Source organism: Periplaneta americana, chromosome 10 (assembly GCF_040183065.1).
Source record: "Periplaneta americana isolate PAMFEO1 chromosome 10, P.americana_PAMFEO1_priV1, whole genome shotgun sequence".
In the NCBI taxonomy this organism is placed as follows: domain Eukaryota; kingdom Metazoa; phylum Arthropoda; class Insecta; order Blattodea; family Blattidae; genus Periplaneta; species Periplaneta americana.
In genome coordinates, this window is record NC_091126.1 from 183,210,986 (window position 1) to 183,230,253 (window position 19,268).

General features: G+C 34.9%; 1 protein-coding gene across 17 annotated transcripts in view; it reads right to left on the minus strand.

Moving 5' to 3' along the window:
- Window positions 1-18,173, minus strand: part of mon2 (Mon2 homolog, regulator of endosome-to-Golgi trafficking) — a 272,572-nt gene extending 254,399 nt beyond the window's left edge. For 10 of the 17 annotated variants that reach the window (XR_011334645.1, XR_011334644.1, XR_011334643.1 and 7 more), the window contains exons 1-2: window positions 17,813-18,172; window positions 3,793-3,924 (exon numbers count right to left, since the gene is read on the minus strand). Coding sequence is in view for 9 of the 17 variants with exons in the window: in XM_069838580.1 (XP_069694681.1) it covers window positions 3,793-3,924; window positions 17,813-17,932 (252 nt within the window). In the remaining 8 variants the exon portion in view is untranslated. Of the gene's footprint in view, window positions 1-3,792; window positions 3,925-17,812 lie in introns of all 17 variants that reach the window. The other 7 variants (XR_011334650.1, XR_011334648.1, XR_011334647.1 and 4 more) reach the window with 1 other exon arrangement.
- Between the last annotated feature and the right edge of the window lie 1,095 nt (window positions 18,174-19,268).

Below are 19,268 nucleotides of genomic sequence, written 5' to 3' on the forward strand. Positions count from 1 at the left end.
AACGCTGCAAAGTGTGGCCTCAGACTACTTTCTAATGACATAGAAAGCTTTGTTGTGAAAGTGCATAGTGAATTTTCATCTATTGAAAAGAATGATCCGTGATCACTCACGTTATGAGGTTCTATCTAACATTTTTATACTTTCAGCTATAAATTCTTCATTTTTAATTTTGAATTGTTGTCCATTTAAAAATGCCTAGTTAAATTATTTGGCTTTGCTGTGGTGTGTTTGTCGAGTAGACGCAATGTTTGGGAGGAGAGAAAGGAGTGTGGGAAGCAACAGGCAATGCAGCAGCAAACCTGAAAATTGTCAAAGAAACTGATAAAAACACTAAATTTTGTCTTTAAGTATTAAATAGTTCATTACTGGTTAATATTAAGAAATTGCATACAGGTTTACTTCCACGATGAATCAACCTTTCAGCGTTTGATGGACAAAGCAATGTTTGTTCGTCGACGAAAGGGAGAAAATTTTGCTCTCGGATGCCTGGTTAACACAGTTAAACACCCAATATCAGTCATGATATGGTCTGTGATATCAGGCAAAGGTTCAGGACGACTCTACATTGTTCAGGGAACAATGAAACAAGATCAATATATCCAGGTATTGGAAAACAGGCTTATCCCTCAGCTGAACGAATGGTTCCCAAATGGGGAGAAATATATTTTTATGCAAGATGGTGCACCTTGACACACTGCTAGGAGAGTCAAAACGTTTCTGGCTTCCAAAAACATTCCACATTTGCCATGGTCAGGAAACTCACCGGACTTGAATCCCATTGAGAACGTCTGGAACCTCATAACAAGAGAGATGGCAAAAGAATTTATTACTATCAGAGTTCGACTTAGTGAAAGGCTGACACACGTTTGGAATCACAATGACAGGATCCAGGAAATAATACAGAAGTGTATTGTAAGGATCCCAAAGAGAATTGAAGCCGTAATTAAAGCCAAATGAGGTCGTACGAAATATTGAAATTTCTGTAAAAATGAGGTGTGGTTGGTTATTTATCAATATTTCTAGAATTAACATTGTTATAATTGTAATTTTACTTAGTATTGTTTAAAAATTAAATATGTAATGTGAATTATGCATAAGAAAGGAAACCAGAGTTCAAATGAGGAAGTAATATGTAAAGTACAGTAAAAATGTGAGTGATTATAATAATGTGGCCAGGTACTGTATGTTGAGAAAATGAAATAGCAAAACAACTTTTGAATTTTGCGAAGTTTGAGCAAAAATATAAATTTCTGAGAAAATATGCCTTATATTCTCCCATAGTAACTAGAGAAAACAAAATAACAAAAGATTATTATGTATATTAAGGATATTCTATTACGAATGTAACGAATAAATAGCATTAAGGCAATACTGCCTTCCATTGTATTTTTTTCTTCCCCATCCAAATCTTTCCTTTCCACCAATAGGCCTATTATTTTGTGTTTGATTTTCCAGTTAAGAAAAGTTGGCAAGACTAACTGCTTCTAACGTTACTGGAATATATCATTAGCTATTAAATCAGATGCTTTTGCTCAAAATGCAAAAGTATTTTTTTATACTTATTTCATGGACTCGTATATTTTTTTTTTTTAATTTCGGTATTTGTTGATTTCCCCATTGGTTATTAACTACTGCACTTCTTTAAAAAATGTGTAAGTCTTCAATGCATTTTATTTAACACTTCTGAAAACAGAGAAAGCATTAAAAATTATCTGTAATTGGAATTCCTTTTTTATATATAATATATTTAAACAAGCAGGGCATATAAGCATATTAAATTAATACAAAGAATTGTTGGAAAATAAAATTAAAACTAAAGGAAAGAAATGTGAAAATACAAATATCTCGAACCAAGGACCTCACACATACCTCCCAGTGATGCTGACCACAGTGATTCACTGTAAAATAAGTAGGTGACGGCATTAGCTTTATTTACAACTCTCCACTTCTCAGGTATTGTACTTAGATCAAAAGAGTAGAGTCCTACACCTTCATAATAATAGAATGGAGAAAGGGCAGAATGAGAGTAACAGAAAAAAAAACTTCATCTTTCTTCATCACAATTTCACTTTGGACTTTTTAGGATTTAAACTTAATTCACAGCTAATAAAATTGTGATTTGGATGTGAACTTAACAATATTCATCTTCCTTCCATCCTTATTTTTTTAACCCATTCTCAACAACATGCCACAAGGAACAAGGGTTATCCAACTTAAAATTAATATCAATTTAATATCGCATTTCTGAACGAAATCCAGATCAGAGGACAGTAGATATAAATTGTAATAAATATACAATTACTGTATATATGCTGGAGATGATACATGTTATTTCCCCCAATTCACATATGTGCAACTGCTCTGTGCACTGATGCACCCACTCTACATCCACGAGCGGGAAAGATAAAATGTATGCACTATACTTTAAATATTTTCAATATTAAAACTTGATAAAAATAAGTCAAATAATAAAAACAAAGCATCACACTCTTCAATCATTATAACGTTCAAAATCAATATACGATAAAATATTTCATGCGAATACAAGGGCATGTTCAGTCTGTCTTACAATGTATGAAACAGTGAAATATGAATTTTGGATTTTCAAAACTCAAGGACAAATACAAATTTGGTGTTTCAAGTTCTTATAATCTTCACAAAGTGCAGTTCTTGAAATGCCCTCATTTTTGTTTTGCCTCTCACATTACATTATTTAGCAAAAGGGGCTACAATACACTAAAGCCTCCTGTTTATGTTAACAAATATGGCTGTAGCTGCAGCCCTCCCAGCATTTCGTATAGTAAATTTACAACATGGAACAAACAGCTATACGTCATTGCTCTCAGCAAGACCTGACCTCGCGAACCTCAGATCCAATGGAAACTATGCATTCATAAAGATCCTCATTCCTTTTCAGAGCAACTTACAAGTGAATGGCTATAACAAGAGCAACAATGATAATTTCACCATGTCTGCAGGTGTTGAATACCTCAAACAATGGACATATTTGTTTTCTTCTCCGTATCATTCATCATTCTATCATATCATGCACCTTAATACTTTTAAATTGTTGGATATTATATCACGTTGGTCTCACAGTGCATTCAAATGTGTGTAGCCTTATTCTTAATACAAGTAAGAGTAGTAGTAATAATAATAATAATAATAATAATAATAATAATAATAATAATAATAATAATAATCTGGCGCGGATTTTTATTATCTAAAGGCTAAAAATGGTACTGAATATATCTCCTCACCCATCAGCTATGTCTAAGAATATGTAATATCTAAGACAAGTGCTTGGTCTGCCCTAATTTTGAATTAAAGTGTTTGCTAATGCAAGGCAGACCTATTTCAAATGCAGAGGTTGTTATCTCGGTAAATCACAAGTTTTGTTACCTGTGGGGATTAGCCTATTCTGTAATCTTCGTTTTGCTTATGATCACTGTTAAAGAATTAGTGAACAGATTTCAGAGTCAATGTTTAACAGACATTAACAGAGCACTCAATACAATGAAGATTCTAGCTGAGATAGAGGAAATGTTTATTTATCTTGAACTATACTATGTTGCAATACTAACTCAATACAAAATTTTAAGTCATAAAAATCCGATCCATAATGGTGGTGGTGGTGGTGGTGGTGGTGGTGGCAGCGGCTGTGGTGGTGGTGGTGGCGGCAGCAGTGGTGGTGATTGTGATAAAGCTGCGAGCACTTGTGGGTTGCAAAATTATGCCTCATTTATTTACTTGTATAGCTTTATTATAAAGGAATGAAATCAACAGACTTACCTTGACGATCTTTGGGTCTTTAGTTTCACAACCTTGTACTAATGGATAGAGAATTTGGTTGACTATGTAGAATACTGGTGTTTGCGGGTTTGCAGTAGCATTCCTGAGCTTCACTATACCTTCCTCACAAGACTGGAATAAATGACATTTAAAAAAAATCACATTTTCAAATTCTCCATAAATATAAAATTATGCCATATCTTATAACAAGAAATTAAAGCATATATGTTGGAAAATAAATCAATAGGAGTTCTCAATCAAATATGATTTAATGATAGTCTAAGATCTTCTACAAGCAAAGGCAATGAAGAAATTTTGTTGAATATTCAGCATTAGAAGCAACAAAAGAAAGCTTAGGTTCTAAGCCAATAAAAAATATAAAATGGTTAAAACATGAATGGATAAATTAAAACAAGTTATTGAGGACAAGAAGAAAGTTTACAAAATATATTATATGAACAAACTAAGGCATACAGTAATATCGGTATATTACAAAAAAATTAAGGCCCTGGTTAGAAAGGTTACAAAGGAAACACAATGAGAAGATTGGAAAAATGTTGAGAAATGATCACTGTTACCATAACATATATTCTGCAGGACCAAAAATTAATCTTTACGTAGATTCTTCACCCAACCGTGAATATTACTGTGAAATCCCAGCCACCAAGTCACTCAATTGAGTGCGCTCCTTGTATAATGGCAGTTGACTTAATATAATGTCAACATATATATCGAACTTGGAGTCAGGCCACAAAGAGAAAAACAATAGAGGAGAGGGATTCGATCCGGTGCTGTGGATTGAACTTTGGCATAGCTCAGTGGTTAGAGCAATTGGTACATAGAACCAAGGACCCAGGTTCGATCCTCGATGCCGGAGCGAATTTTTCTCCTCTAATAATCATTAATAATCATAAATAATACAGTTTAAGAATAATGTGCAGAAACAGACCAAACAAAGCATAGTAAATAATTTCAGGCAATGTGACCTGCGGATTATGAGCCAATAATAATCTCATCTCATTCCGTAACTACTTAACCTGACTCTGTTTATGCATGTTGTCAGAAAGATATACTGGCTGTGACCAACCTAAAAGGAATGTTTTTCACTAGAAACCGCCAGCCCTAGTTATTAATTTACACAAGAAATATTTCAAAGAGGAGTGAAATTGCTTGCAATTGCATTAAAATTCTATTCAAGTACATAGAAGACAAAATTAAGCCTAAGCTATATAGTGAACAATTCTTAGACGAGAAACAATGTCCATTCAGAAAGGGGCTATGTTTAACCAATGAGACAATTGCACCACAAAAAATCTGAGAAGATATTAAAGAATGAATTTACTGAATTACTGACATTACTTTTAGAATACAAGGTAAACAGAAAAAAGCTTCAAGACGAAAATGTCCTTCAAACACTTGTAAAAGCAATTCAATACTTTTGCAGATATTCGAATGAACAACTTTCGGATTGCTGGCCGATAGGTATATCTAATACTAGGCAGTACATCTCACTTGACGATATGCATCAGAGGAAGAAAAACTGTTTGAATACACCTGAAGCAGGAGTGGCACTAGAGGGGTGCGGGGGGGGGGGGGCTTGCGCACCTCTTCTGAAATTCCCGCACCCCCTTCAGCACTCCTTCTATATAACCCATAATGTAATCTTAGTATCGGTATTATGGACTGATGATGAATTAAATGTAATTTTAAGTTTAGAAACAGATTCCACCAAAGTTTATTTATTTTTATGCATCGTTAAAAGAGTGCTATATAAATTGAATTTGGCGTAGGTATTCTACTGACATTTATAATAAGTTAAACTACTATTGTACATTATCTACTAACTTATTTAAAATGTTTCGTTAAAAATTTGATGTGCTAATTCTTGCAGGTCTCATCTAAGACCACTCTAAATAATTAAGTGTAACTTCTAATTAAACAATAGATATTCAACATAAATTATATAATTTATAAACAGAGAATGAGAGTAGTTAAATGATAAAAAAATATCTTGCATTTTGCAGACTGCTGTTTTATCAAGTTTTGTTTCAAGTCTTCAGTACGTCAGCTGAAACATTTGCATGTTATAAAAATTTGCAGTTCAGCACATTGTTGCGACAACCGTATGTACACAGACAATTCGCAACAGTGTTAGTCAATACATATCAAAATTACTTTCAAGTCTCCTCTGTGGTTTTCAGTTCTGTGTGCCCAATCATATAATCAGTCTAATAGAATTAAATGTTCAGTGCAACAAAGTGAAGTAAATTTTCGATTATATACGCTCACTCTTTAGCAATTGCTTTCCGAAAAGAGAAATAATCTAATAAGCATAATTGAAATATGGAAAATGCAGTACCCATTCCAAATTCTTTTAGAGAACTGATATTTAAAAAAGAGAATGCTTAAGTCTCCCCTTATGAATGTGCTTTACAATGATTCGAGAATGATTTGGCTTAGAGTGATGTAAAAGAGTCGAGAGTTCATGAATTAGCATTCTCTTGTGACATTGCAGCAAATATTTCAGTTGAAATCCACTCCTTATCTTAAAAGTGCTCCCCAAAAGAGAATACAGTAATGGTTTTTTCAGACAGATTGGTACAAATTTTATGCTTGGCTGGAATATAGTGTAATGAAAGATACTGCTTATTATTTTGTTTGTCGATTTTTTCAACGTCCATCAGCAAGACTTGACGATCATTGGTGAAGAAAAATGGTTACACAAACTGGAAAGAAAGCCCTTTCCGCTGACTCTGGTCTCAGAAAACATGAAAACAGCGAAGCTTATAAGAAAAACTGTTTTAGATGGAAAGAATATACTCGTTGTAGACCGAAAGAACAAGAATGTCATTTGTTAGTGAAGCCCAAGCAAACCACGAAGCAAGAGACTAGAGCTTACATTGGTCACAACATTGGTACGCCTACACAGACATGCATAAGGAATGTGAACATACTAAATTTTAGGACAGCATCGAAGAAACAAATTAATAACGTTCAATTACACAAAACAAGAATGTTTACAATTACAGTTAACAAAAAACAAACAGGGTAATGCAAAAACATTAAGACTTTTAAAGCTGTATACTATTAAACAAAGCTTAAGATCTATATTAATACTATTAAATTAAATAATTAAACTAGAAAGGACAAATAATGATGTAAACAAGAAATACAATTATAAATAATAAGACAAAGGCTGTAATTCACACATCTAGTAACTTATTAATAATAAATTTCATTAGACAAAAAATATGTTTCTCACTTAATTTTGAATTTCGATAATGTTCGGCAATCCCTGATGTCACTAGGTAGAGAATTCCAAAGAAGAGGTAATGATACCATATAGGAGGATAAGTATAATGATGTTCTGTGATAAGTGATAGAAAGAAATGATTCATTCTGATTCCATACTGTTGTGAGAAACTGAAAATGTGCTGCTAGGTATCAGTAGCAGTAACAGCAGTTGCAGCAGCAGCTGTAGCAGTAGGAGCAGCAGCAGCAGTAGTAGTAGTAGTAGTAGCAGTAGGAGCAGCAGCAGTAGTAGTAGTAGCAGTAGCAGCAGTAGTAGTGGTGGTAGTGGTATTGGTGGCAGTAGTAGTAGTAGTAGTAGCAACAGCAGTAGTAGTGGTGGTAGTGGTATTGGTGGCAGTAGTAGTAGTAGCAGTAGCAGCAGTAGTAGTGGTGGTAGTGGTATTGGTGGCAGTAGTAGTAGTAGTAGTAGTAGCAGCAGCAGGAGCAGCAGCAGCAGTAGTACTAGTAGTAGTAGTAGTAGTAGTAGTAGCAGCAGCAGGAGCAGCAGCAGTAGTAGTAGTAGTAGTAGTAGTAGCAGTAGCAGCAGTAGTAGTGGTGGTAGTGGTATTGGTGGCAGCAGTAGTAGTAGTAGTAGTAGTAGTAGTAGTAGGAGCAGCAGCAGCAGTAGTAGTGATGGTAGTGGTATTGGTGGCAGTAGTAGTAGTAGTAGTAGTAGTAGTAGTAGTAGTAGTTGTAGTAGTAGTAGTAGTAGCAGTAGGAGCAGTAGCAGCAGTAGTAGTGGTGGTAGTGGTATTGGTGGCAGTAGTAGCAGTAGTAGTAGTAGTAGTAGTAGTAGTAGGAGCAGCAGCAGTAGTAGTAGTAGTAGCAGGAGCAGCAGCAGTAGTAGTAGTAGTAGTGGCAGTAGTAGTAGCAGCAGCAGCAGTAGTAGTGGCATGGCAGTAGTAGTAGTAGTAGTAGTAGTAGTAGTAGTGGCAGTAGTACTAGCAGCAGTACTAGTGGCATGGCAGTAGTAGTAGTAGTATTTTGCCTGGCAGAGTTAAGGCCATAAGACCTTCTCTTCCACTCAACCAGGTTTCAATAATATACATGAAATACAAAATTATGTGATAGATTACAAAACAACACAAAAGAAGATACATTAGAAATTACATAAAATATAGTAGAAAATTACAAATAGTCTAGATCATTTACATAATATAAGGACAAAATAAGATAAAGTAAAAAATTACACATAATCAAAATCAGTTACATAACATATGGGGAGGGAAAAAACACGCACGCACGCACGCGCACACACACGCACACACACACACACACACCCCACACACACAGAGGGGAATGAAATAGCAGATAGACTTGCAAAGCAAGCAGCAGCAGAAGACCGGGAAATCGTTTACAATAGAGTACCGAAAGAGGTTATTATAACACAGGAAAAAGAAAAAGGAATCGAAATGTGGCAGCAACAATGGACAGACTCAAGTAATTGAGCAATAAGTAAGGCTTACTTCCCATCAGTGAAGAATAGACTACGACAGAAAATTCCCTTCTTTCCAGAATTCACAACAATAGTAACTGGCCATGGAAAGCTGAGGGCATACCTTCACAGATTTAGACTTTCAGACAACCCGATGTGTCCATGTGGAGAAGAAGAAAAAACTGCAGATCACGTCGTATTCCAATGCAAGAAATTATATACAGAAAGAAAGGAAATGAGTAAAAAAATAAGAAACATTGGCGGAGATTGGCCTACGACTCATGACAAGCTAGTTAGCAAGTATTTGCAGATATTCGTCCGTTTCATCAGCTCGATAAACTTCAATGATCTACAATAATATGCCAACTAATCATGACAGATTGCAATTAAAATATTATATTATACGATATCATAGTATGTATGAAGATTATAGCTAAACACGTGTATATTATACTACGTTAGATACTGTAAACTTATGAATTGAAATTACAAAGCATGTAGTATTACTATGTAATGGGGCATGCAGTTAATAAAAAAAACACTCTCTCTCTCTCTCTCTTTTTTTTTCTTTTTTTATAAGACCTAAAATGCTGGAGATAAATTCGACGATTAATTCACTTGAGATATAGTATACAGTTAATATACTAATAGGAAAATACATGTGGGTTACAAGACATAAAATGTTGAATAGCAAAATCGTACTAAATGGCATACAGATACAAATGATTAACATATCAAGATAATAAAAAAGGAAAAGAAAAAAAGAGAGGAGAAAAAATAACAACTTGGTCATTTAAGACTATTTAGAAACTTCCGCGAGAGTCTAGTTCTGTTCAATAAAAACATTTCTAAGTAGAGTGTACTTAAAATATTTTAGACTCTGACTGCTCCTGATTTCCTGTGACAAGGAATTCCAGGAACGGGCTGTGCATATTGTGAAGGAAGCAAAGTAGAGAGATGTTTGATGATAAGGAATTGATAGAACAAGGTTATGCTGTGAACGTGTTTCACGATTGTGGTGGGATGCTAAAAGTGTGAAGCGAGGAACTAGGTAAAGAGGTGTGGAATTATTTAAAATCTGAGTGAATGAACTGAACGTCTCTCTCGTAAACGAAGCCAAGATAATTGTAAGAAATACTCGTAGACATGATCATAGCGACAGCTGTTAAAAATGAAATGGACACAAATATTATAATACGCTCAAGCCTCAATGACAATTCAACACTAAGGTCACTACACAAAATATTGTAATAGTCAAAGTAAGGCATCACCAGGGTCTGAATCAAGATCTGTTTCAGTCTAAAAGGAAAGAAATTTTTCAGTCCTTTCAGTGAATGCAAGATTGAGAAAGTTTTCTTACAGACATATTTTACCTGTGCATTCCAGCTGAGATTCGAGTCGAAATGGAAACCTATGCTTGTAATGATAGTACTGAATGGTATTATAATATTATTTAAAATCAATGGCAAAAGTGTATTAACGCTGGTGGAAGATAGTAATCTTTGATGTCCTAGTAGAATTACTTGCGTTTTCCCGGGATTAAGGTTTAGCCCGCATTTTCTAGCCCAGCTGCTGACTAACGTAAAATCATGATTTAATTTTGATAGGCTATCATTAAGTGAGTTTGGTCGTGAATGTATATATATCTGAAGATTATATGCATAGAGATGATGCTGACAATGTTTAAGGGCAGTAGAGATGTCGTTAATGTAAATAGCAAAAAGTAGAGGCCCTAGTACAGATCCTTGAGGAATTCCTGCCTTCACATCTCACCATGAAGAAAACCGATTATTGTGAGACACACATTGATGACGATTGCTAAGGTAAACACTCCATCCACATGATTGCCGTGTCTGAAAAATGCAACATTTTCAGCTTTGCAATAAGAATATCAATGTCAATAGTCTCAAATGCTCGAAAAAAGTCCAGTAGTGATAGTACAGTCCATAGCTTCATGAGCATCTTCAGTAATGTTAAGTAGGGCAGTAGAGGTGCTATGATTTGGTCTGAAACCAGACTGGAGTGGGTCAAGGAGATTATACGAGTCCAGGTAGTCAGTGAGCTGCCTGTGGAATATACGTTCTAGTACTTTAGATAATGTCGGAGGAATACTTATTGGTCTGTAGTCGGTAGGAGTGGTAGGCTGAGTGACTTTAGGGAGAGGTCGAACAAGAACATATTTCCATTGTACAGGGTAGGAGGATGTGATAAGAGAAACTGACATATGATAGTGGCAGACACAAACATTGTGACGTAAACTTATGAATAGTGCACATGAGGTCGTAATTCATAAAACTTGCTTAGCCCAACTCTTTCACTGCCCTTAGCATTTTCTTCTGCAAACAACTGAAAGGCTTCCTTTACAATAACAACCACGCATTTCTTCTGGAGAATAATATGTCACTTGCCTGTTTTTTGGCTCTTTGACAGACTTTGCATCACTTTTCCCCAGAACCTGGTAACTAATGTCATCTCTGCAATAAAAGTTGTATCTACACGAGCTAATTTTTCTTTTCTAATAACTTTTTGGGACCCACGTTTGCTGCCTTCAGTCTTCTTACATGCAGGTTGAATTTTCGATGTTAATTTCACGAGTAAAGCTTGTTGCTTCGATGGACTTTTAAGCACTGACTTCTTCACTCTGCTGACTGCCTTTCTGAGTGACGGAATGGACTGATACAAACCTAATGGCGACATTTCTTGCTAAGGTAGTTGCTGTATGGAAGCAAGTTCTTTTTTCTTCCTGACATTTCTTCTGATGAGCATTGTCTCTCATTCGTTTATATTTTAATTTTTTAGAATCTGATAACAATTCAATAACTATCCTTCTTTCAAGTCAGAAACAGTCATTATTTTCTTTCTCCAAATTGTGACTCTTTTACAAAATTCTGTCCACTTTTTCATGGAATGGTCCATGCCCAGATTTCTTTCTTTTCTAATGTAACTTCAAGAAGTGTACACAGAAATCAATGGCAGTTCAGAAAATATTGCCCAATTTAAACAATTCTACTGAAATTCTGTTAAAACCAATGCGTTCAATTACATCACAGTCACAGACAGGAAAATCCGTGTTGTAACAACTCAAAGAGGGCCATCCAACTGCAGGCCTCACGTTCACATGTCTCAGCAGAAGTAAATGTCCAGCCAGTACAAGGACACCGCAATGTGTGATTAGGATGATTTTGCTACTGACTGTAGGTCAACAAAGTCATTGTAATTGTTGGGTGGGCACAAGTCCCAAGCACTGGCCGAAATATGAGAATATTTTTTCCCTCAATATTACATCTTAAACAAGGGTTCATTCCAGCAGTTAACTTATAGCATGGGACAGTCATAAACGGATTCAATTCATACTCCAAAAAAAGGTTATTGGGCTATAGGTGAACTTCATGAAAATATATACCCACATTGAAACTTTTGAAGTACTATGTTAAAGCTGGTAACACTAAAAAATAATGTTGCCTAGACATTGAAGCTTCCAGAAACATACGACATAGTTCTAAATTCTGAACACAATTGACAGCACTGTTGTCAGATTGGAGGAAAGTGTCATCAAACTGAAGTATTGAAGATTATACCCAGAGTAAAAGCATGTAGAACGTTTAAGAGTTATAAGTAAATATTACTTACCACAATAAGTTGAAATACAGCTATTTTTATTCACACTGAACTAAAAAGTAAGTTAGTTTTGGCAAGGAATGCATGAAATAAAGCTAATTGTTTAACTAAGGTGTAGTTGTTGTGTAAGTCACAAAAATTTGCGAATTTTCAGGTTCTATGCATAATGCTTAGAGGTAATCTCTTGTAAATTATCATGTTCTTTTATTAGTAAGAGTAGGCCTAAAGTTATAAAATATATGATTTCTAACTTTAGATACTTTGCCTTCAATATAATAATTTTTTATTAACTTGTTATGTAAGTCACACTGAATTTCACAGTTCTTGCCAGCTATGTTTAATTTATTTTCTTTCTGCAGTGAAGTGTGATACTTCATTTACATGAAAAGAAAAGACAAAAAACAAACACCAGTCCATTCATAACCTAACTTTTCCAGTGGTAAAATGTCTCAAACAGCAGCAGAACGGAAAAGAAAACAGATTGAAAGGCTGAAAAAAGAGGGGAACTATGAAGAGTTTAAAAGTAAGCAAACCAGTATGCAAAGACAGAGAAGAGAGAAAAGGAAGAGTTCAATGACCTTTGATGAGAAAGAAGAACAGAGGAAGAAACGTAGAATAGAGCAAAGAGCACATAGAGAGAAAAAGAAGATGCAAAGTCCTGCTTCGTCTTCAGCAGTCGCATCTCCATCAAAAAGCTATAAGTCACCTTCTTCGTTTGGAAACGTTGTAGCAAGGACAAAGCGTGGCCTTCCTCATAACCCTAGAAAATGTGTTGCAGTTGCAACTAAACTAGCACTGGACATTGTTCCGGCAATTGTTGCAACACTGAAGACTGCCAGATCACAATGCAGCAAGAGAGCAATTACAAAAAATGTTAAACCTGCTGTTACAGCTTTCTATAACAATAACAGCATATCCTATCAAATGCCTGGGACCAAGTATTATGTCATCATTCATTCAGAAGGTGAAAAAGAGAAGATACAAAAGCAGTACCTGTTTCTTACTGTAAGTGAAATCCACAAACAGTTTCAAAACAATTAGGCCTACCCAGAATTTAAAATTGGATTGACAAGATGTGGTGAACTTCGTCCACAACACATCTGTCTTAGGGCTGACACTCCTGAACATTTATGCCTCTGTATTTATCATGAAAACATGGCACTAGGTCATTCCATGAAAATGCGACATTTTCACGAAAAATAAAAATCTCACGAATCTCTGCTTGTTGTCTGTCATTTTTTTCGTTATGATCCGAATTTTGTTAATATGATAACACTGATTGTGTAACAACACGTATGTGGGAGAATAGGCACCAAGAAGTCTGTGGTTTAAGAGCGCGAAATTATTTATTAGAAATCACATATTTGAATGCACATTTACGGCAAATAAATCCATCTTGAATCTTGCGTACACTACTTTTAACACTTAAATACAAATGAGTGATAAAATAGCAAACTTACTAGTGTTAATTATATAAGCACGTGTGGCTTACAGCTATTTCGGTGTATACTTTACACCATCATCACTACACCCAAACCAAAGGTTTGCCCATGGGATCACCCATTTCTAGCATACTAGCGGGGATATTTTTACACAACATAGAACAAACATACACACTCAACAATGACCACAACAAATAAGTTATGCAGACAACATAATATACTGGCACAGCTCATACTATACAAAGGAAACAAACGACAAATACACAAACTACACCAATACATAAACGAAATACACCCAAAACTTCAATACACACTGGAACTTGAAAATAACAACTCCATAAATTTCCTAGACATCACAATAACAAAAGTTGACAACAAACATACTTTCAAAATATACAGAAAACCAACCACCACCGCCACCACACACATACACAACACATCCAATCACCCCATACAACACAAACATGCTGCATTCAGGACAATGGTACACAGATTACTCAACATACCCATGAGCCAACAACACTACAATGAAGAAGTGAACACAATCAAATACATAGCACAAGAAAATGGTTACAATCCAAACATAATAGACAACATAATAAGAAAGACAAAACAAAAACTTAACACAAAAACACACAAAACACAACACAAACACAAGAAATAGATCATACTAACATACGAAAACAAAAGCACACATAAGATCGCATCTTCATTCAGAAAGCAGAAATACAAGATAGCATACAGAACAGAAAACACAGTACAAAGACATCTCAACACACAAACAACACAAACAAATAAATATAACCATACAGGCATATACAAACTCAAATGTAACAGTTGCGACAAATTCTACATTGGACAGTCAGGCAGATCATTCCAAACACGCTACAAAGAACACATTAAAGCAATACATCTACATATGCCAAACACATAACTAATGCTAACCATACATACAATAACATAAATACAGACATGGAAATCCTACACATACAAACCGAAAACCAAAAACTCAAACACACTAAAACAATACGAAATATACAGACACACTAAAACACACCCTAATCAAATTCTCAACACACAGATCAATTTCAGAACACACTCACTATTTGACTCCACTTTTCAACATGCAAACACATCCCTACAACAGGCAGCAATATCTAGATGACGCCAGGATCTAATAGGCTCTGATGATGGTGTACAGTATAGACCAAAACAGCTGTAAGCCACACGTGGTTATATAATTAACACTGGTAAGTTTGCCATTTTACCAATCATTTGCAAATAAATCATTACTTCTGTATGTTTAATTCAATTAATAATGAAGTGCTGACTCTTGTTAATAATTATAATTCATAGAAACCGTAATACAATGATTATTTCGTGCTTGATTGCAATTATTACAAAGAAAGGTTGAGAGTTTGTGTCACGCTCAAATGGAATTTGTTTATATATCTTCAAAAAATGGAAAAAATTTCTTCAAATATATAAAATAATCCTAAAATAATGGAGTTAAGGATGCTCAAATGACTCTATTCCAATTCGAAAATTGTAAGAAAATATGGAATACTACATTCTATCCTGACTAAGCTGAAGTCCACACCTGTGAGTAACGGTTAGGCGTCTGGCCGCGAAACCAGGTGGCCCGGGTTCAATTCCCGGTCGGGGCAAGTTACTTGGTTGAGGTTTTTTCGGGGTTTTCCCACAACCCAATATGAGCAAATGCTGGGTAACTTTCGGAGCTGAACCTCGGACTCATTTCACCGCATTATTACCTTCATCTCATTCAGATGCTATATAACCTAAGATGTTGATAAAGCGTCGTAAAATAACCTACTAAAATAAATTTAAAAAATAAGCTGAAGGATAGAATGCCTCATCCTAAATTGACGGTCACCATAGTTGCCAAATTGTGTGCAGAAAATAAAATTCTTCTGTTTGCCTTGTTTATAAATGCTACACACATTCTACAACCTGCTGATATTGAGCTCTTAAAAACTCGATGGAAAAATGCAGTTGAGGATTTGCCATATGAGTATTAGGGATGTGCAGTATAAAAAATAAATTTTGGTCAGTGACTAGAGAGAACGTTCAATGAAAGAGCCGCTTCAGAATGGTTTCCGTAAATACAGCATCTTTCCATTTTATGCAAACGCAGTAGATTATTCTCGATGTATGAGCCTTGAGTTTGTGTGTGTTGATGGAAATGGAACTGTGAACCTCAACCAGCAAAGCTTAATGTGAAATATCAGTTGTATTTGGAATCGACTATGAAAGCTGGATGCACTGAAGAATTCAGAACTGTTGCAGCTAATGAAAAATGAACTGGAGATGACGTGGCATCTGAACTCTCCTACAATTGTTAAAATTATGGAAAAGATGCATACAACCCAATAATTCTAACACTGCTGATGGTGCCATATTGACTTGTTAAAAACAGTAAGTTAATGTTGAAGAAGCACAGCAAAATGGAGAAGAAATGCAGATTGAGGAAAAATGAGTTTACCACATGATATTACGAGTAACAGTGGCTATAACATCATTAGGATTTATATGTTAACAAAAATAAAGAACTATGGAAGGAAGAAAGAAAAAACAGTGCGAGGAAAAGACAAGAGAAAAGAAACTGAAGTAATCACGGAAGGCCTGATAGGAAAAATCATAAAAAAACCAAAGGCCTCTCAGTCAGATAGCTCTAAGTTAGAGCTAGAATTCCACACTTCATCATCGGACTCTGATGACATCCCTTTGAACATTTCTCAGGAAGATGGCAACAACCAAATCAGTGGTGATGAGAACCATGTGAAATACGGATCTTGGGGCATTGTGAAATATATAGCAAGGAAAACTTGCTATTTACTTAGTGGAAAAAGTGGTAAAGAAAGAGGAAAAAGATTTTGATGTATTTGCTCAACAGGTGTCTGGAAAAGTGTTCATGTGGCTGGCACAAGAAGATACTGATACTAGCGATATCTCAGGATACAGTGCGGTGTATTTTTTCCTGACTGCAGGAAAACTATAAAAAAAAGACACTTATGGGATTCATATTTTCAGTTACAGGTTAAAATCTTGGTTGAAGTGCATTTTTATGTAACAGAATATAAGTGTGTCTTCTCTGTTAAAATAGCTATATCTAATTTGTTTTAGTAGTGGTCAACTACTGGTCGAGAACTGGTCATTTACTGACACATTGCGGTCAACTAGTGGTATTTTTGTAAACCGCTAGTTTAAAAATAAATTTCATCATGTTACATTGCTTTAAACAAATATTGAATAGCACCATTGCTTTTGTCAACATTTCATTATTCTTTTACTGTAGAAATCTTTTCCTTGTGACTTTATCTAGCCTACAAACAAAATGGAGATTTAACAAACTAATGTTCCTTAACTGGTCAACTACTGGTGAGCTCACCCTACCAACTATCACAATAAGCTATTAATATAATATTCGGTATCCCGTATATTCAGTATTTACATATTGATGGATAACGCGTATGGTTCAATTTGCAGTTTGATAATTACGTTGTAAGCATCGGCCTGACCGTCATATTTTCACAATAGAGGTTCAGGCACATACTTTCCCATTAGAGTATAAGGAGGATGACAATATGTCAATTATAAGAATACGTTGAAAATTTTATTAAAGTATAATAGGTGTGTGTGTGTGTGTGTGTGTGTGTGTGTGTGTGTGTGTGTATGGTGATGTAATTACCTGCAGTTCAGTTTGGTACCTAGGTCAATTCGCAACTCCATAGGCCTAAACAATAATTTATATTCTAAAAGTTATTCAAAAACTTATCAAAGTAGTAATTGCAAATATAATTGTAGCAAAGTCTCTGAATCGCACACCAAATCAATGTCAGAATCTGACGATTTTTAATTTAAGACACCATAATGTTTCTCGTGATCATTTCAAATGCACAAAACTATATTTACTCATTCTAAAAATTAATTTAAACAAAAATGTGGTCCAGAAATACACAAAATAACAATACAACACCATAACATGTAACGCATACGCCTTACAATAAAACGTTGCTTCCTCTAAGCGTTCAAGCAATATTCAAGTTGTTACAATAAGAAAACTTCTAACCTAAATAAGACCATAATGCCTACTGGACGCTCTATTATTATTATTATTACTATTACTATTATTAAACAGCAACATAACCTCAATTTCTCAAGAGATTAAAATTACGCCAGATTGACATCAATGAATGACATTTCATTCACTTACTTCCTTTATTTGAGGAAACTTCTTTTTCGTTTCTATCGACAGATTTTTCAAGTCATTTTGTAGTGATTCTAGAAACTTCTGCGCTGCTTCGTTACCTGTCGTTCCACTGACACACGCCATTTTCAAATTAAACTTTAAAGAAATTTCAATTAGAAAAAACTTCTTACTAAAAATGACACACTGAGAATACAGTCACCACACACAAATGTCCACTTCTTTTAACATGTTCTATCGGCAGAAAATTAAAATTGCTTTAGATATAATTAACATTTTCTTTGCAGATGAGTTGGCAAAGCACAACACAACCATAAACATTATGGCATAGTCAGTGAGCTCACTGAGTACACTACGAACACAGGGGAGCCAAATGTTGAAAGATGCAGAGATGAATCCGTGATATATATGGCGGCGAAAACTTCCCACCTGTTATACACCATGGATCACAAATCTATACCACAGTCTAGTATCACAGTCTACAATATACACTCTCGAAGCTTGAGGTGATTTTTTGCAAATCTCGTCATAAAGCGCTCCAAGCGGTTAGCAACTAGAAACAATAGACTGTCCACGGTCGACTTTGGACTGTGTCGTATTTCCATCGAGTGCTAGCTCGTTGCTTCTTTCACATTGATGCTTGTGAAATGTTCGTTATTGGTTGTAATGAAAATGTTAATGGCTAAAATACAATAATTGGAATAATAATATTTTACAAGAGACGTAGAAAAATTAAGTTTGTTTTAATGAAATTTATTGATCACGTTTTATTTTCAATTCTGGTGGGATTATTATTGTACTTTTTTTTTTTCAAAGGATATGTTTTTAACTATAGCTGTTAATTTTGTTGTTATTTTTATTTGTTACTTTACTAGAGACGTAGAAAAAATCTGTTACAATAAAATTTATTGATCACGTTTTATTTCCAATTCTGGTGTGATTATTATTGCTTAACCTCATCCCACTTTGTTAACTACGTAAGCCCACACTACAAGTACCAGTACACGTAAGTTACTCCATTAATTCATATTTCCATTATTATTGTTGTAAAGGGAAATGCAAATTAATATTTATTGGTTTCATAGTTAATTATCGCTATAATCTTGAATGAGTGAAGCGATTATAGTAAATTTCAGTTCGTTTTGCACAAACAAAAATAATATTAACCTATTTCTTGCAGGTATCTTCGAGTTTATGGTGGAATTTAATATACTTTATTAAAATAATAAATTAACTTTAAGCATTTGATATTTCAATAATGGAAGGAAGGTGTTAATTTTTCAAAAAAGAACACGACAACGAAAGTGTAACATATTTTGTCGTATGCTAGGAGAGAGATCTGCGATGATGAGGCGATAGTAGCGATCCTACTGGTGGGCAACTACCCATGTTTGCATTTTTACTACATATTGAGCTTCGCGACTGTATATAGTAGACTGTGCTAGTATAGTCTAGTCGCGAA